A 17,615-nucleotide genomic window follows, 5' to 3' on the forward strand; every position below is an offset into this window, starting at 1 on the left:
AAGTCTGTTACAAGTATCACAAGACTTGTCGAAAGGTTGCGTATCAGTCACTGACTGTGTCATGTCTTTTGTCCACACCCCACGCTTGATGACAAACACTTCAGCTTTACGTAAGAGGCACGTTACACATAATTAACCACGGATGCTCGGTAAATGTCATTTGGTTCAAGAATATGGCCCACGAAATTTAATGATTCATCAGGGCTGACAGGTGGGGGGGGGGTAAAAAAAAAAGTGCATTTGTCTTGAAATTAAAACACACACTGTACAGCAGCCTTAAAGCATTGACACAAATGGACACACAATTATTTCCTGAGGGTGAATAAAACTGAAAATAAATAGATATTAATTCGAAGCCCAGAACCAAACCCAGAGTCACCAGCCCGCGTGAATTGAATTGCGTTCAAGAGATGTTCACAATTTTGTCAAAACTATAGCACTCTACATATTGTACAATGTAAACGGTTGGACTTGAAATAGAAGGAACATTTTTTTTGTGGCATACGTGGGAGCAAAAAGCCTTTTTTTTTTTCTTTGAAATTGGGGATCTTATGTAAAGGATGATTTGGAAGCGCCTAGGGAGATTGCAAATTGCTGTGACCCGCACAGCCGTCCGTTCGCATGAACGTCACTCGGTTGTTCACTTGACAAATCTTCCTCAAGAGTCTTCTTGCTTTTAGCCACAGTGTGATCACCTCAGGAGGACAGCTTCTCCGGGTGGCTCTTCAACTTGTGGAATTTCACACTGTCCAACTTCTCAAAACGCTTGTCGCAGAACTCGCACGTGTAGTTGTAGTGGGCCTCCGGGGTGTGTTTTTTCATGTGCCAGTTGAGGGACGCACGCTGACGACATTGGTAGCCGCAGATTTCACATCTAAAAGGAAAAAAAAAAGATGAAAAGATGAGGGTTATAGCTTTCGGTTTTCCGCCACACCATTCAAACCATCTTACTGTAAAGGTGTTTCTCCCGTGTGAGTCCGTCTGTGAACTTCCAGGTGATTCTTACGCTTGAATGATTTCCCGCACGTCTCGCAGATGAAATCTCGCACACCTGGGGAGAAATGTTTTTTGTCATTTTTAGCAATTTGATCATATGTAGAATCGTTTACCAAGCCTGATGAAAAATTCACAAGAGTGTTTTTATGAGCCCACCTGAGTGGATGATCATATGGCGATGTAGGTGGTTGGACAGGTAGAATTTTTTCCCACAGCCCGGATGTGGACAAACCTTGGTCCTGCCTTTCCTGTGAACTAGGTTAACGTGATTCTATAATTTAAAAAAAAAAAAGCACAAGACATCAAAGCTGGAATGTTAAATATGAATGAAATAGGTTGTCTCACCTGGAAGCTGCTAACGGCGACATACACTTGACTGCAGCCCTCGTACGGACAATGGAACATCTTGAGCATCCCGTCGGCTTCAACAACTGGGCCTCGGCGGTTTCTCTTTGACCTGGCATGACAAAGATGACTTTACATTCTTACTCTCACTTTCAAATATGATGCAGATTTTTTTTTCCCCCCCCCATTCAACAAACCTGGTGAGAGTCCTCTGCGATTCGTTGCTGCTATTTAATTTATCGACAGTGGGTTGTAGCAATTGTTTGTCACTTAATTCTGGACAAGACAAATTGAGATTCATGAGAAATTGTCGGCAAGATGTAAAATCCATTTATAAATACATTTTACAAATGCATCTTTGCAAAAAGGGCTGTTTGAATTTCCACAAAAAAAAATCTAGTTGTTAGTATTATTTAACATAATACATATGCACCTTCGAGGTACTTGAAAAAAAAAAAAAAAAAATCTAGAGGGCTGGTTCTCACTGTATCACACCTGTCATGTAGTGTTCCTCTTCTGTTGCTTGTAGTTTTAATTCTGGTTCTTGGCTGTAGGTGATGTCCCTGGTAACAGTGCAGGCATCTTCCGCCACATTCCCAGTACCCGTTTTAAGTTGAATTCCATGCGTCGTAAGAGCCTCATAAGTGGGGCCAGTTATGATAATTAGCTATGAGAAAAGAGGATTGACACCTTTATACTGATTCAATAATAATATGCCCATTTATCTCCATACTGACCTGTGAACCTTCTAAAGGAGTCTGCTGGTTAGCAACCTCACAGCTCGTCACGACAGTCGGCAAAGCGTGTGGGTCAAAAAGTTCCCCTTTCTCTTCTGCCTGAACGTGAGACGAGACCAACAGCTCTGGCTGGGAGGGTGGGATGGAATCTCCTACATCCTCATCGCCCAGTTTTTCAGCCAAAGATGTTCCTACAATAACACACTCATAATCGCAGCCAATCTCTTGCTCTTGCTCTGTTACGCTTTCATCTTGGCTTCGCCTCACGTCCTCTGTCTCCTCTTCTGAGGTGAGGTTGTGGAACATTGCTTCAGGGGAGCCTTGCGGTAGTTCCAGTACCATCTCCCACACAGGGGGGACAGTCAGTGAGACATCATTGGAGGAGGTCTCCACACTCGCATGGTGTGTTACTGTTTCAGTGTGTTCCAGCTCATTTGTGGTTGTGTGCTGAACCTCAGAAGCAATGGTTGATTCTCTTAAATCTAAAAAAAAAGCAGATTAGGCAACATAAAATGAATTGACGAGAAATTCGGACAAAGTAAAATTTCAATTTGCACCTTTTAACGGGGGACTTGTTTTTCTCTTTCGGCTTGATAACCTTTTCGCCACCGTTAAGTCTGTTTTTGCAGCATTTTCATCTTTGCCCGCTCCGTTTTCTCTCTCCTCCTGCTCAGAGTCACTTGTCTCCCTCATTGGGGAAAAAAGGTGTTGGACAAATGAATGGTTGGAGGCACATTGCCAGATGGCAGCTGTAGAGAAGTTGGGCCGGTGCTCCAGAGCTCTGAGTTGGGGCTCATGAGGGCAGGAACGCAAGTGGTCCTGGTACCAAGTCACCAGGCTATGGAGACTCGACACGCACTCCTTCTTAACTGACAAACAACAGGCATCAGAGTGAAATGTTTTGCAAAGAATCACTCGGGATGAGCATAAGAAGTTGTCAAATTGACTCATTGTCGAGAATTGTTGATAGCTGAATACAATGCATTACCACTGTCATTATTGGAACCGGTAACTCACCTTTTCTCTTATGTACCGACTCCTCTGAATCCTTTGGAATAATAGTTTTCCTGTAATGACATTTGAAATAATTCACACAGGTTAATCAAGAAAAGGGTCGAGTCAAAGTATGCATGGGAGAACACAAGTGAGTTCTTTATGCAGTGGTTTGTGTGCTTAAGTATAGAAATACATTTTCCAAATAAACTGCAGGGACGCTCACTTTGAGTGTTTCTGTTGATATTTTTCTCCAAATGTGGAATGGAGCACGATTAAATATGCTGCCAATCCAGCATCACTCAGACTTGTGCGCCTTCGGAGCTCACTCCAGAGCTTGTGTGACTCCCCCAAGTAAACCCTCCGAATATCGTACTTCTTTCGGGATTCAAGACGTCGCTGTGCTCGGTCTGACTCTGTTAGCCTGGGTCTCCCCCTGCATCGCCTTAAGACACTTTTTCCTCGGTCCCCGACCGGTTCGACTACCTTTGGAACCCCTAATTCTGCCAGGTTATGCGCCATCTTGACAACAACAGCTGATGCTGTGACCTTTCGGAACTTGTGCCAGCTGTAAACCGGAAGTACTTAAGAAAACCACTGCTGTGTCTTTTGTAATATGTCCGTAACAACAACAACGAAAAACAGTGCCCCTGTCAAAATATGTTTAACTCTAGCATCTAAAACGTTTCAAAGTCCCAATTATTGATCCAATTTCTATTATTGCTTTAATTAATATGGAATTAATCAGCCTGGTCAACACAATAAAAGTGACGGAAGGTTTACAAAATAGTTGTTGTCTTCCGGACCACAATGACAGGAGTACCAGTGCGCAACATGTAAATAGTCGCATGAAACGACAGATGAGCTTTTGCAGTCATTTTACAGTCGTGTTTCGGAGATGGCAGACGTTTTAATGCATATGTTCACAAAATTCACGTCACTTAAGGACGTCAGGGCGACTCCTCCAGCACCGGCACAATGCAGCGTCCTATTAGTTGGAGAAGAACATCTCGGACGTTCTATGTTGCTTCTGGCTGCTGTTACAGCTGTCTCTCAGATGAACATGAGGGTGGTATTCTTCGCCCAAACGCAAATCCAAAGCCTACCTGTGACTTTGCAGAAATGTGTTCCAACTCCAAGCCCGGAGAGTCTAAAGGTAATAAAGTAAATATGCACAAAAACATCCATTTCAAGTAGCTACCTATCTTATTTCACCAAGATCGAGACAAATGTCACCAAACTGAGCTTGAGAAAGTTTATATCTATTTTAAAAACAGAAAATGGGTCAATTTGCAGGGTTCATTTAAGACAAATCAATTTTCCAATGTTTTTATTGATTGATCTTGGAATACTTTGTCAGCTGTCTGACTGCAAATTATGTTCTCCCCCCCCCCTCAAGAAAATCCAATTCTGCTATCCGAGGACATTGGAGGAGTTGCTTCGGCAAGTGGCAGGTCTTCATGAGTCCAGCAACACATTACCCCTCCCTCCATCACTGATCATCGTAGACAGACTGGAGGACTTTTTTTTTGGACCCGCAGGTGACAGCTACAGAGAGTGTCACCCCGGCGAGCAGTCGTGCGCCGCACATCTCTCAGCGTTGTTGTGTGACTCTGCCGCTTTTCTCACTGACCTCCTTGAGCAGCAGACATCAAACCCTGGCCCCTGTCGCATCATTGCCTCTTATACTAAGCCAAAAGAGCAAAGTGGACAAGTGTCGGATCAAGTTCTTAATGCTCTCGACCGCTACTTTCAGGTACGATGTACTCTGGACAAAGACAGAAACTACAAAGCTGCACCAGCGGGGCTCCAGGAGTTGTGGCACATTTACTTTTCTGGAACCGGGATCACCTTTGACCCTTGTACCAAAGACACTGAGGTCAGGCCAAGTTCAGCACAGGAATGGCAGCTGTTGATGTATCCTGATGGTTTAATGGAGTTTCAGTTAGCTTGAGCACATTTGCATCAAATAAATGACAAGTAATGCTAACTTTCAAGTTGTTTATCTGATCCACATGTACATCAAATATGCTACCAGGAAATAAAAGCTGAAATGTTGACATTATTGCCTCTCTTAATAAAAATGCTGCATAAAAAATGGACAAAGCCAATATAAAGATATTTTTAATCTCTGAAAACAAATGCATGCGTGTATCACACTACACTTCTAAGTAATACGTTGATAGTTGCATATCAAATTATAATCTCAAGTAAGTGAAGTTGATAGCAATAAATGGCCTTCGATTTAATATCAATATTGAGATGTTTTGTCCACTATTCTGATTTAACAATTCTGTCACTGTTAGTGTACAAACACAAGTTATTAGTGTGATTTTTAGTAGAAATGTCAGCATTATGTGTTCTGCTCTTTAGATGGCAGCAGTGAGTAAACAACCACTTTCATATCCACTACAGTTCCTGCACAACAGGATTCTGTGTTAAATGCCAACAAAAACGTTTGCATTTAGATGTAAATATATTTACAGTTACAGTGTGTTTTGGAAGAAATGTGAAGAACTCAGTCATTCCAAACAGTCTACTCAGAAGTCATCCCTGGATGTCACTGCGTTGCCAGAAAGGTTCATCCTTGAGCAGGCATAAATAATTTGCTCTACTCATGAGATTTCTATTCCATAGAAAATATGGAGCGCATGTCCTGAGGGCATCCCACCATGCTTTGGGCACAGAACCAGCTCAATGAACTTCAGATAACATTGTCTTTTTAAAGGCCAACAGCGCCTCTAGTGGCAAAGACTCCCCATGAGTGTTATCGTCTTGGCCGTATTGGTTCCCAGTGAGGGTGACATAAGTATCCTGAGACTCCAGCAGAGACGAGTGGGAACAAGGAAAAGCCCGCTGGTTCTGCACTCTTAAGTTTTCAAGCCAGTGATTATGTGGCATTTTTCTCAGCGCAAAATCCAGACCTCTTTGTATATCCTCTTCTGTGCTTTGCAGTGTGGGAGCGATGGACATTTTGGGTGGTAGAGGTGGAGGCAGTAATGGAGGGTTCAGGTTTAGCTCTGAGAGAACCTCCAGGGAAGCGGGGTATTCCTCGGTGTAAAACAATGCCTGGGTCGACCACGAGGAGCCGTTTGTATCCTTCAGCCACTCCTGAGCAAAAGAAAATTGAATGATGGTGACTCGTTTATGAAATATAAAATTCCAAATGTAGCTAAAATCAAGAAGTGTACAATTTTCGAGACTTCTTACGTGAAAGTCTCCACCGTAATCGGTAAAAAGCCCTTGAAATTTGCCATCAGGAGTTGGAATAGTTGGCCAAATTTTCTTTCTCAGAAACCTGAGAAGAACACAAAGGTTCAAATGTTTCACAGATACTGTTTTAGTTTTTTTGTGATAAGAAAATCCTGACCTGCGATTGGACACGAGCACAGTGAAAGACAGCACCATTAGAATAAAAGACATGGTGAGGATGAGGAAGACAATGAGTAGGTTGAATTCTGTAAAAAGTTAGAGGAAAAGCACATTATATTAAAAAAAGAAAAGAAAATCTTTATACAAAATACCAAGAACCATCCAATGATGTCAGTGTCAATCGAATAAAATGTTAAAATATGAAATTGAAATTCCAGCATAATACAATGTACAGGTGGTTGCACCAAGTGAAATCATCTGGATCCAGATACATTTTTAAGTAGACTATACATCTACAAAAAAAAAAGATATCCGGATCCAGACGATTTAATTTTCCACAACCACTTGATGAAATAAAATGTAGGAATTGTGTAGATCAATGCAGACCTGCAGGCGGTGTCTCCATGAAGACTGGCTCACTCCACAAACTCCAGTAGCCACTATAGCTCAATCCATCCAGTTTTGCCCGAACCCGCACCTTGTACTTAGTGCTTGGCTGTAGGCTCCTTAGGATCATCCTGGAGCTGGCTCGTACTACCTCTACCTGCAAAAAAAAAAACGGCTGGCAGATTCATAAAAAAAGAAAAAAAAAAACCTAAGCAGTAAAACGACTGGTACCTGCATCACGTGACTGTCGGCCATTGCGTAGGAGACCTCGTACATCAAGCTGTCATCCATGAGTCTCGGAGGAGGGGGTATCCAGCTGACATTCAGCTGACCCTCTCGACCTGTGGTACTCACGGTCACGTTGGTGGGAGGGTCCAGTAGAACTGTTTGTATAAGCATAAGATTTCTAATTATCACGAAAAAACGTCAACGGGTGAACATTTGCCAAAAAACGTACAAAAGAGTTCGACGTTGAGGCTACGATTGTGGATGAGCGTTCCCTCTCGTTGAATTTCAATGTGCATCGGAACAAACATTGAAGTTCTATTCAGGTGGCACATGTAGAGCATCTTTCCCGTCGGCGTGAGGTGGGCTGACAGCGGACATTTGCTGTTGTTTTCTTTTCTGTTCGAGACCCCAATCGTTCTGAAAAGAATTGCGGTTAGATTCCGCACCGGTGGAGAACCACACTGAACTTTATATTTTTTTCAATGCGAGCTGGTGTTGTTCTTACTCGTAAGCGTACGTAAAGGAATACTGATCCACAGAACCCGCTCGTTCTTCATCTTCCTCCCAGAAGCAGTCAAACTCTCTTCTGTTTTCTGCAAAGCATTTGGGGTTTTCTGGCTCCTCTTCCAGCAAGAGTGAGACTGTAGAGGTGACATTTTGGTGCCGCACCTCTCAGTTAGGTTTGTCATTTCTTTCGAGTCTAGTGATGAACTCAGAAAGTCAGCCCTACCTTTCTTCTGGAATGAGAGTGTGCCGGGGATGCCGCCGGAAGCCACCCTCATGCTGCAGGCAATGCTGGAAAGTGCCAATAATCGTCTCAGGTGATCACATGTCATCCTCCTGTCTCGTCAGTGAACAAGAAGACCTTGTTGCGCACAACATGAGAAGAAGCAGCCAGCATCTGCGCTACTTCTCTCCCAAGGTGGGGGGGGTTGGCCTGTTTTGGCTTCAGATACCATGGATAGTGCAACACGGTTACGAGGCTGCTCTATGCTGATAAGGTGCGAGCAGAGCTGTTTACTTCCTTTTAAAAATCAGCAAAGATGATGAAGAGGAGGGGCGTCAAATTTACTTGTTGGTAGGCGGGAATTGGAGTCATTAACGATTTAAGTGTTTTTGTTGACAGATTAGGTCAAATTTGACCCAATAATAAAATATATATATATATTTCTATTATTATTTTGCACAAAAATAGTTTGTTTCAGTTCAATTATTTCTTTTTTAACTCAAATTGGATTGTTTTTAATTCCAGCATTTTAAAGATGAAAGTGACTTGTGCTAGGAAGATCAGGACTTGTACTTACCAGTTAAGACTTGGCTATGCTGCTTTTCTGCAAGGCAAAAGACAGAATAAGAGCAGGAATCATTTTGGACATATTAGACCAGTACTATATATTGATCATATGGAATCTTATAGCGATCGTTGATGTATTGATAGACAGATAAATGTGTTCTTGGGATTAAAAAAAATAAAACACAGCAAAGTAAAAACGGTTTCTTATCATTATTTTGCACCCTTGTTGTCTTCGTTAACCAGCGTTATCACATCAGCAGACGCGGCTGTTTCTTCAACCTGATAGGCAGCTGAGGACGACCAATCCTAGTTTCTTCTTCTGAAACGTAACCCCGCGCTTTCTTACATCATTTGAAAGAGGGAGGGCAACTGCAACTTTTTTTTTATATGATGCAAAAATAAAAAAAGATGTGTTTTACTTGCATGGCAATTGTCATTGATGGACATGAAATTCAAGTTGGAGGCATGTAAAAGGAAAGTGTGACAGGAAAAGGAAGATGTGGAAATCGGTGTTGAGAAGAACAGTAGCAAATGTGCTTTTGGTTGTGTCATTTCACACCTCTTAAAAAAAAAAAAAAAAAAGAATAATAATAAATAAAAATAGAGTTCAATCAACCGCCAACTGTTTTAACTTTGTATCATTTATATTATATCCATTATACATAAGTGCATGTTGTGAGTAGGGGGACACAGGAGCAACTAAAGACAAAGTTGGACATTTATATCATCATTTACAATATATATGGCTGGATACAAGCCAATTGTGTGCTACGTAAGCGAGTGATAGCATCATGACTAACTAAACCAAAATGTGTTGCTTTCACTTGTTAACAGACAGACATTGGTATGCATAACAATGTTTTTTTTGTTTTGTGAAATCATCTTTTCAAAATCATTTGGAGGTTTAACCTTTCAATGTTTGGTTGTCAACATCATAAAACTGTTAAAAGCCCCCTGCTAGGTAAAACTGTACAATCCAATGAGAGCAAATACAAAGAGTGTATTTTATGTGCGCCAGCAACAGTCGTCAGAAAAAAAAAAAAAAAAGTTGTGATATCAATCTCATATAATAACGCAAGAACCCTTATTTCCTTTCCTGGGGTGAGATCTTTGCACATTTGAACACACACAAGTTGATTTGACACTTGATTTATGCATCAGCCAACGGTAAGTCAGTGGTAAAAAATATATAACGACTTCCTCACACGAATCAACGGGCTCTTTGTCTCACATTGGAGAAAATATCCCAAGAACCAAAAGGTACAAGATGAATTCATCAGGCAGGTCGTTCGATATATGATAACTAAAAAAATAAAAATCACACAATTGAGATTCGTTTCATCTTTGGTGCAAAGTCCCTATGAAATAATCAACTGGCTTTTTTTTTTTTTTTTTTTACAAAAATGAAAATAAAAAAAAAACAGGTAAGCTAAAGGCAAATCACAAATCCACTGACTGGACACTACATTAGGTACACCTGCACAATTGAATGAAATCCAAAAAGAAGGGAGAGTCTGGGGATGTATATGTCATATCAGTTAATATCACGAGATATTAACTTAATATCCACTTAAATGAGCCTTGAGGCCTTTTCTGGGGAGGCAAGAGAGAGTCGAACAGTGAAATGAGTATCTCAGCTTTTTGCTTATGGTGGTGGGCGGGGCTACAGTAAACTGAAGAAGAGCAGCGATTCCTAGAGTTGAGGCACAGAGAAAGAAGATTATCACTCCTGTGTGTGTGTGTGTGTGTGTGTGTGTGTGTGTGTGTGTGTGTGTGTGTGTGTGTGTGTGTGTGTGTGTGTGTGTGTGTGTGTGTGTGTGTGTGTGTGTGTGTGTGTGTGTGTGTGTGCGCGCGTGCAGTTTTAGCAAGCACAGTTCCCTTGACCGTCAGAGGACGAGTCTGTCAGGCCCTGATTCCTGTGGTTGGGCATTAAGCTTAAGTCTCCGTCACTGCTCTCGTTCATCTTCTCACAGATGACGTCCACTAAGCGCTCAAACACCTGCCTGACGTTGATGTTGTCCTTTGCGCTGGCCTCGAAGAACTGGAAACCTAATGGCGAGAGATGGCAGAGCGTTGGTTTACGGCGTACTGAATGGATTCAGTAGAAAGATTCAGAATTGGAAGAAAAAAAAAAATCCCGCACCGAGATCTTCCGCCAGACGTTGGCCATCTTCTGTTGGTATGAGTCGGTCATCCTCGAGGTCACACTTGTTACCGATTAGGATCACCTGAGCATTGTCCCAAGAGTATGTTTTAATCTGTGTCGCCCTGCAGAGCACATGACAAATGATAAGAAAACCAAATGGTGAGTCAGCCCAGAAGGTACAAGAGTCATGTAAATAGACAAAACTGGTTCATGAAGCAAATTTGAAGCTTCATTTCCCCATCACTAAGTCTAACAATATGAAATACATGCAAAACGCACCAGTCTTGAACTGCATTGAAGGAGTCCTGGTTCGTGATGTCATACATGAGCAGGAAGCCCATGGCACCTCTGTAGTAGGCTGTGGTAATGGTACGATAACGCTCTTGCCCGGCTGTGTCCTGCAAAAACACAAATACAGGATATGGAAAATCCCCCAAAATCCATGACACACTACACTCGCTTCAAAATAGGGCACAGATAAGAGCAAAAAAGAAAATACTAGACAGCATTTAGGTATACGTTCACTATTATTGTATTTTACAATATTTATTAGTAGTTTGCAAAATTGAACTGTGTCATATCAAGGTTGTGCTCCAATGTAGTGAATGCAAATACATGTAGACTTTTTTTTGGTCATTTTATAGATATATCCACAAGGGGGCACTAGTGTTCACATTGTCAGCATTGTTGCGCCCCACTCCGAAATACATGGTGATTACTCCACCAGGGTGAAGTTGTGACATCATCAATGTTTATTATATAACACATAAAATATGTCTGCTCTTATTTATGTATGTAATTGGTTTCCTGGATGCTCATGGGAATAAAGATAAAGGAGGGGGATTGAGCAGGAATCGGTTACTAAGTAACCGTCTTTCATTTACGTCAAGGTCGCGTGTGTTTGTGTTCGTTTGTCTGACGTTTCCTAACACGGTGAAGAGCAAAGTGTTGTCCAGGTAACCACGGGGGGGGGGGGCACTCAGGGTCATGAATGTTCAATTACGCTGCAAAAAAGTCAGCCCTTCCTCGGAAATATCATTGCGGGTGAATTTACTGTAGCTACGATATATGAACGTGTAAAAAAACAACTGGGAACTCAATCATAGTTTCATCTAAAAATAGTATTTTTGGCTAGTAGCTGGTAGCTAGCAGCTGAAGAGTTTTACAGCGTGTGTGAGAAAGGTGTGTATTTACACAGCCATCAGAACACACATCTCTGCACAAAAGGAAAAGGATGGAAACGTGTGCACATGGTACATCCCTGGTGCAAGGGCCATGTGGCGCATTATCAGTCACGCCTCTTTCCATGATGCACAAAGGGGCGCCTGGCAGCTGGCAAGGAGGCCTCAGTGGGGGAAAAAAAACAAAAAACAAATGGTGAAATATCTTTCAACGGGAACTAGCATGAATTGAATGGTCAGTGGGGTTGATCATAAATAAACGCTAACAAGATCTATTTAGACAAATGAGCGCCATTTAAAAACATGCTATCATAGTTTATCCTCATGTCTCCAGCATAACGATAAAGGAACTTCCTCAGCTTCCTGAACTTAGGAAATACCGGTCCGTGAGCAGACGGAACAGGACCGGGCAGACGAGTAAACCCGCATTCTGAAAAATCTTCTTGCCAATACATTATACGTCGGTTTTGTGGGAATTCTTTACATGTGTCACATCATTTGACAAAAGTTCAAGTTCAAGGAAGTGAGTGTGTGTTTTGGTGTGGGCTCAGCGGATGCGTCATTGCGGTGGCTCAAATATTATTAGTTGAAGTGAATCATCTGTTTGATCAGTCTTATGGATGTAAATCAACATTTGTGAAGAAATTGACATCAGTAAGTAAGGCAAACAAGACGGGGCTGTTTCAAACTTCTGCATGACTCGTCTTAATTTGTTTGTATGGATGAGATGCCCGATAATGGTTTTGCGTAAGAATGACTGAGTAACACCTCAAGCACTTGCACAATTTACAGGGTAAGTTTCAGAGGATGTTGGCTTTTTTTTTTTTTTTGTGTCTGACTCTCATACAAAGCACTGAATGCTTTAAGTGCCTTGACAGCATCAAGACGTGCTGATCCCCAATAATTGTTTCACTTTCACAATACAATGCTGGGAGAAAAAAAGAAAAAGCTCACCCAGATCTGCAGTTTGATCCTTTTGTCGTTACGGAAGACCGTCTTGACTTTGAAGTCAATTCCTACGGTGCTGACAAATGCCGAAGTGAAGGAGTCGTCGGCGTAGCGGAACAGGAAAGAGGTTTTCCCCACACTGCTGTTGCCAATGATCAGCAGTTTGAACATGTAGTCAAAGTTCTGGTCAGCCGCATCCTTCTGGGACGGCGGCTGTTGGAGGCGGGAGTCATTTGACGCCATCTAGAAATCAAAAGAGTAACATTGAAAGGATTTCATACTGAAATAAACCATCTTCTCATATTTCCTGTCATTATTCATTACTATTCATAATTCCCATCTATGCAATAGTAATCGTTTAACAAGATGAGGAACAAACATCAATATTCCATTTCACATCAAAACGATTATTTATCTACTGTTGCGGTAACGACACTCGAGTGCATTTAGGATTCGGTTGGAGTTTTATCATACAGGTGCAGATGTTTGTGAAATGAAAACAGCAGTTACGCTCTCAAATTACAGCAGAGCCCATTATGTGAGCCGTGTGAGGAGAGGGAGAAGGATCTGGACTGCTTATCAGAGCTTCCAACATAAACACCGCTGCCGATCAATCGGTGCAGCGAGGCCCTCTGATGAGTCGTCACCGTGGCGACTAGCCTCGGCCTGGTTCAGCTGCAGGGAATACCCATTAGCGGCAAAAGCAGCGAGTTGCTGGAGCTTTTAAATGGCCATAAGGAAAACCTCCAGCGTGAGAGTGATGTTTAGATCACACTCAAGTGAGAAACTACAGCTGCTAAAATGTAGCCCTGTAAAACACATTGACATGATAGATTGTCTTAATGCTCTTGTTAATGTTGCGGCTCAGACTGACACTTTTATGGAACTTCTCGATTTGTAAATTGAAGTAATAACATCTCATCAATATTTATGAGATTTGTTTTCTTTCCCATGACTGAAACTTTTATACTGAGTCTGGAATTGTTGTTGCTGTAACAAGGGCTACAGAGATACTCAGAAAGAAAAGATTAAATGGAAGTTTTGTCATTGTTAAAGACATTCCCTAAATCACATGATGCGTGAGGGTCTTCGAGGGTCCACAGCATTGATCCGCCCACTTTTCCATTTCCCATCAGCTCTCCAAAAACCCGAGGTACAGAATAAACCCAGTCACATGTTCTTCATGTTTACTGTGTCACATTGCCTGCAAGCAATTACATTTTTATCCACTTTTGCAGATTTGTGAAATATCTGCCCACGCGGGACCCCGAGCAGAATTGTATTCCCCCCGTACCTCTTTAATATAGACATTTTTTTTCAATTACTCTGCATTTCGTGCTTACTCCAAAATGAGCAAATTAAACATACTCTTGAGCGTCCCCTAGTGGTTGCGCACTAAGCATTTGCTGCCATGGCTGCGTTAACTATACTCAATTGTTTTGATTAATTCTGTTCTCAAGTTCTCATTCACATATCTGGAAACTAAACCATTTGTAAAAAGCAACATGCATAACACAAAAAAAAAAAACACGAAATCAAATTCTGTTTAAGCCTGGCCTGCATTTGCAGCCTAAAAAAAAAAAAGGCGTAATGGAGAGTTGCATTATTCCTAAAAACAAACAAACAAGAAGCATTATTAAATCTATATATTTATAAAACATGAAAAAGAGGCGAGGCCCGGGGATCGTGCAGGCAGATTATTTACTTGCATAGCCAGGGGCAGTGAGCAGAGTGCCTGCCACCAACCCCCCTCCCTGGAAAAATCCATTTATTACTATTGATTTTTGTGGCAGCAGCTGTCACATCTGCTCTTTCGTTAAGACGCGCAAACACGGAGGATCTTAATTTCCAAAACGCCAATCTACCAATTTGTGTTTGTTTATTTGGCGTGCAGTGTTGCAAAAAAAAAAAAAAGACACTTCGAACTGACTGAAATGAATGCAAAAAAGTGACTTAAGTGGGTGAAAAGAGTTGGACAAAGAAAGGTGGAGCAGGAAAATAACACAAGGAAGGAAACAACGTACCTTCATACGGAAGTTCCTATCTTCCCACCACCGTTGGGCGAGATGCCGGGTGGAGTAGTCAAGTGAACCCTCCTGAAAAAGTGCAAGAGTGCTCCTTGTGACGGTTGGTGCAGAAAGTGAAGCAACCGTCAGCTACTCAGCCACCTGAGGCTGTTTGTGAGCTCGTGTGCGAAGCTCAGCTGGTTGCTCCACTCTGCGTGCGCACGTGAACGCGCATGATCCAAAACAGACAGTACCGCCTTAGAGTTGGTTCACACGACTGCAAACTACTTCATCAATAGTCAGTTTTTACTAACTCTAAGCATAGGTGTGGCATCCTCCCCCCCCCCCCCCCCCCCCTTGTTGATTCACTTGAGAATGTGGCATCTGAGTTATTTGGCATGTTGGTTTTGGAAAGATAAGAAAAAAAAATCCCATTTGTCCCATTTTCATTGGACACACCAATTAGACATGATTGGACAAATCTCATAATTAAGTCAATTCAACAGCTATGCAGTGTCATCATTTGAATAAATTTGGTCCTATGATTTCACATTGTTGTGACTTTTTGTCCTGCACTCACCAAAATCCACTTCCTTGTGTTTAGGAATGAGGAAAATGGAATGGAAAAAAAAATCTTTTGTTTCTGTACTTCCTCTTGCTCACACAATCCACCCACATTTACTGATTGTTAATCTTTTTTTTTTTTTTTTGTGCCTGTGCTTTCAACAGCAATTGTCTTTTCTTGAGCAATCGATCTGTGACCCTATGAGAGGATCTATTGTGAACACATTACTCCCTACACATGTAAACATGATTTAATTACTTGACTAACTTGTTCTTTGCATAAGGAGATTTTAATTCCTGACTGCAACATTTCCTGGAAGGAACATTGTCCCCTTTAGTTGAATTGGTTTTACTTTAATTAAATGAAAAAAAAACATCTATTTTGTTTGACCCTACAGTGCTGTTTTATTTGTTAGAATCCAAAACCTTATAAAACAATCATACATAAAAATCATATCAAATCACAGCTTTCGAACAATACAAAAAGGAGGAAAGCCCAATCAATCGTACTTTCACACCAATTTATTGAATAAATGACATGATTATACACGCCATTATTAATGCTAATGTCAGCACTAACAATTATAAGCTTGCTGGCCAACATGGTGCTATGTTCTGTAGTCTGCTCATAATAAAACATATTATGGCTCATTTGACAGAACCCTGAAATCCAGATGAGAGTTAGTGCTTAGGTGATCCATGAACATCAGGTTCTACGTCAAACTATAAACATTGCTTTCTATCAAAAAGTCATGCTTTAAATGTGTGCTTAGCATACGTATTTGTTTAAACCTATTCGACGTCGCCCCCTACTGGATAGAGATCAGTTTGTTTTTGCAATAGGTTGGGGATAATATAAGGTACTCTGTATTGGATATTTGGACCCAATTAGAACCTGCAACCTCGCCGTGTCTAAATTGTAGATAGATTCAGACCAATGTAGATCAAATTAGTTGTGGTACAGATGACTCCGATCAGGTTACAGAGGTTGGTCAACCCGTGATAGCGGCCGAACGTTCTTTTGTAGGCTTTATACTTGGGGTCTTGCTCTTTGAGTTTGGCATAACCTTCTTTGTCGGCGCTCAGTCCGATCTGATTACCAAGACCGTGTTCCTTCTCCACCTCCCTCATAAGGAACATAACCTCAGTAGCAGCTGGACCAAACCACTGAGCATTTAGACCCGCCATCACCAAGGCCACAAAATACAGAAGCATCTGCAAAAGAACAAAAATCCATGACAACATGATGGAGATTTGCAAGAATAACAAGAATTGCTTTACCTGCACCGTTTCACGTGTGTCCAGCAGCTCTCTCGGGTGATACACTGCATAAATAGCCAGACTGACAAAATGGCTTCCCAGTAGACAGTAGAAATAAACCGGGAAGAGTTTACTCTGCACTAGGCCGAAGGTGTGCCTTGTCACCTGCCACACCAATGCAAAACCTGCAAAAAAAAACAGAAGTCAAATATTAGTAAAAGGCCAGTGTACTCAAATTCTCAGCTTCTCTTACCTGCAATGAAGGAAACCCAAATTTGCATGCCCCAGGAGAAGGAAAGTACCAGGAGATGTAAGACTTTGATCAAGTCTGAGGGCTCCCCCTCAGTTGCCATGGTGACTATAAGGTCTACATATAGAGCCACAAGGGATGCAACACAAAGAAAGCAGGCATGCTAAATCAATATTAAAGATGTGAACAACGTGACTCTTTGTACAGAAATATTGTCATTTCGTTTTAAGTCATTTCTAAATTCATGTTTCAAGCAGATAAACAGTTCTTGCAGGTTGACGCTTGTGCGTGCACCAGATAACGATTGGTTGTATATAAATGAATAAAAATAAATACTAAGTAGAAACACGTTTTTGAAGGGAGAAATGCATCTATTTAACAACGTGAAGGTGTGATAGAAACTAAGTAAATGTGCACATTGACATGGGTTATTTCGATAATAGGGAGTTACGTCACTAACAGTGTACAAAGACTGATGATAAGTCTTCATATTCAGAGCAAGAACAAGTTCTTATACATACCGTATTTTTCTGCCTTATCTGGAGTATAATACTGTGTATTTTTAATACTATTAGTCCAAAGTGCAGCGGTGCACTAGTGCGATCTTACTTCCTCTGTAGTCCACAACAACACCGCCCCTTGAGTGAAACCGACCAATAATAGTCTTGGAAAATATTTGAATGACGCCCAGCTCTCGACATGTTTTGTAACATTTTAATTTCATGCAATTCATTTATCGCCATTTATTTGATGTGTATAGTCATTAGTCATAAGAAGAGTACATAAGAAATAAATATATCTAAAGGTATATTTAAAGTGAAAACACGTTGTGTCATAAGATTCATCCGATTTTTCGTTTTTATATATTTTTTTTGTCTGATTCACATGATAGCCAATAAAAGAGTATC

General features: G+C 41.3%; 5 protein-coding genes across 6 annotated transcripts; 1 reads left to right on the forward strand and 4 right to left on the reverse strand.

Moving 5' to 3' along the window:
- Positions 1 to 72: 72 nt before the first annotated feature.
- znf653 (zinc finger protein 653) lies at positions 73 to 3,617 on the reverse strand. Its single transcript, XM_085934806.1, has 10 exons — positions 3,298 to 3,617; positions 3,096 to 3,145; positions 2,636 to 2,947; positions 2,079 to 2,560; positions 1,837 to 2,008; positions 1,539 to 1,617; positions 1,342 to 1,453; positions 1,153 to 1,267; positions 952 to 1,051; positions 73 to 874 (listed from the first exon to the last, which is right to left on the reverse strand). The coding sequence occupies exons 1-10, from the start codon at positions 3,591 to 3,593 to the stop codon at positions 697 to 699; spliced, it is 1,896 nt and encodes a 631-aa protein (XP_085790932.1). The 5' UTR covers positions 3,594 to 3,617; the 3' UTR covers positions 73 to 696.
- A 261-nt stretch (positions 3,618 to 3,878) lies between these two features.
- swsap1 (SWIM-type zinc finger 7 associated protein 1) lies at positions 3,879 to 5,303 on the forward strand. The gene is made up of 2 exons (XM_085933581.1): positions 3,879 to 4,227; positions 4,471 to 5,303. Exons 1-2 carry the CDS (start codon positions 3,970 to 3,972, stop codon positions 5,023 to 5,025), a joined length of 813 nt encoding a protein of 270 aa, XP_085789707.1. The 5' UTR covers positions 3,879 to 3,969; the 3' UTR covers positions 5,026 to 5,303.
- Positions 5,180 to 8,844, reverse strand: epor (erythropoietin receptor). Of its 2 annotated transcripts, none has more exons than XM_085933580.1 (9): positions 8,363 to 8,844; positions 7,789 to 7,898; positions 7,564 to 7,699; positions 7,288 to 7,475; positions 7,062 to 7,213; positions 6,831 to 6,987; positions 6,442 to 6,529; positions 6,282 to 6,369; positions 5,180 to 6,182 (listed from the first exon to the last, which is right to left on the reverse strand). In XM_085933580.1, exons 2-9 carry the CDS (start codon positions 7,892 to 7,894, stop codon positions 5,766 to 5,768), a joined length of 1,332 nt encoding a protein of 443 aa, XP_085789706.1. In that variant the 5' UTR covers positions 7,895 to 7,898; positions 8,363 to 8,844; the 3' UTR covers positions 5,180 to 5,765. The 2 variants fall into 2 exon arrangements, with proteins under 2 accessions (XP_085789706.1, XP_085789705.1); XM_085933579.1 differs by having other exon boundaries at positions 7,789 to 8,004.
- A 1,238-nt stretch (positions 8,845 to 10,082) lies between these two features.
- Positions 10,083 to 14,970, reverse strand: rab3db (RAB3D, member RAS oncogene family, b). Its single transcript, XM_085933582.1, has 5 exons — positions 14,652 to 14,970; positions 12,634 to 12,870; positions 10,778 to 10,896; positions 10,496 to 10,620; positions 10,083 to 10,401 (listed from the first exon to the last, which is right to left on the reverse strand). Exons 1-5 carry the CDS (start codon positions 14,655 to 14,657, stop codon positions 10,214 to 10,216), a joined length of 675 nt encoding a protein of 224 aa, XP_085789708.1. The 5' UTR covers positions 14,658 to 14,970; the 3' UTR covers positions 10,083 to 10,213.
- A 575-nt stretch (positions 14,971 to 15,545) lies between these two features.
- On the reverse strand, positions 15,546 to 17,349 carry tmem205 (transmembrane protein 205). The gene is made up of 4 exons (XM_085934141.1): positions 17,229 to 17,349; positions 16,711 to 16,824; positions 16,479 to 16,642; positions 15,546 to 16,412 (listed from the first exon to the last, which is right to left on the reverse strand). Exons 2-4 carry the CDS (start codon positions 16,808 to 16,810, stop codon positions 16,110 to 16,112), a joined length of 567 nt encoding a protein of 188 aa, XP_085790267.1. The 5' UTR covers positions 16,811 to 16,824; positions 17,229 to 17,349; the 3' UTR covers positions 15,546 to 16,109.
- Between the last annotated feature and the right edge of the window lie 266 nt (positions 17,350 to 17,615).

The sequence above is a fragment of the Syngnathus leptorhynchus genome, chromosome 16, assembly GCF_054491065.1.
Source record: "Syngnathus leptorhynchus isolate UIUO chromosome 16, UIUO_Slep, whole genome shotgun sequence".
NCBI classification, from domain to species: domain Eukaryota; kingdom Metazoa; phylum Chordata; class Actinopteri; order Syngnathiformes; family Syngnathidae; genus Syngnathus; species Syngnathus leptorhynchus.

Bases quoted from the DNA above. Each gene is read 5' to 3' on its own strand.
- swsap1 (XM_085933581.1), top strand. From the start codon at position 3,970: ATGGCAGACGTTTTAATGCATATGTTCACAAAATTCACGTCACTTAAG. The intron at 4,228-4,470 runs GTAATAAAGTAA...CCCCCCCTCAAG, and splicing joins CAAGCCCGGAGAGTCTAAAG to AAAATCCAATTCTGCTATCC.
- tmem205 (XM_085934141.1), bottom strand. From the start codon at position 16,810: ATGGCAACTGAGGGGGAGCCCTCAGACTTGATCAAAGTCTTACATCTC. The intron at 16,643-16,710 runs GTAAGAGAAGCT...TTTTTTTTGCAG, and splicing joins TTGGGTTTCCTTCATTGCAG to GTTTTGCATTGGTGTGGCAG. The intron at 16,413-16,478 runs GTAAAGCAATTC...GTTCTTTTGCAG, and splicing joins ACACACGTGAAACGGTGCAG to ATGCTTCTGTATTTTGTGGC.
- znf653 (XM_085934806.1), bottom strand. From the start codon at position 3,593: ATGGCGCATAACCTGGCAGAATTAGGGGTTCCAAAGGTAGTCGAACCG. The intron at 1,618-1,836 runs GTGTGATACAGT...TGTCTTGTCCAG, and splicing joins AGAGGAACACTACATGACAG to AATTAAGTGACAAACAATTG. The intron at 1,454-1,538 runs GTTTGTTGAATG...TTGTCATGCCAG, and splicing joins TCGCAGAGGACTCTCACCAG to GTCAAAGAGAAACCGCCGAG.
- rab3db (XM_085933582.1), bottom strand. The intron at 10,897-12,633 runs GTGAGCTTTTTC...GTGTTTTTGCAG, and splicing joins GGATCAAACTGCAGATCTGG to GACACAGCCGGGCAAGAGCG. The intron at 10,402-10,495 runs GTGCGGGATTTT...TCTCGCCATTAG, and splicing joins ACGTCTGGCGGAAGATCTCG to GTTTCCAGTTCTTCGAGGCC.
- epor (XM_085933580.1), bottom strand. From the start codon at position 7,894: ATGACATGTGATCACCTGAGACGATTATTGGCACTTTCCAGCATTGCC. The intron at 7,700-7,788 runs GTAGGGCTGACT...TCACCTCTACAG, and splicing joins ACTCTCATTCCAGAAGAAAG to TCTCACTCTTGCTGGAAGAG. The intron at 6,988-7,061 runs GTACCAGTCGTT...TTTTTTTTGCAG, and splicing joins CCGACAGTCACGTGATGCAG to GTAGAGGTAGTACGAGCCAG.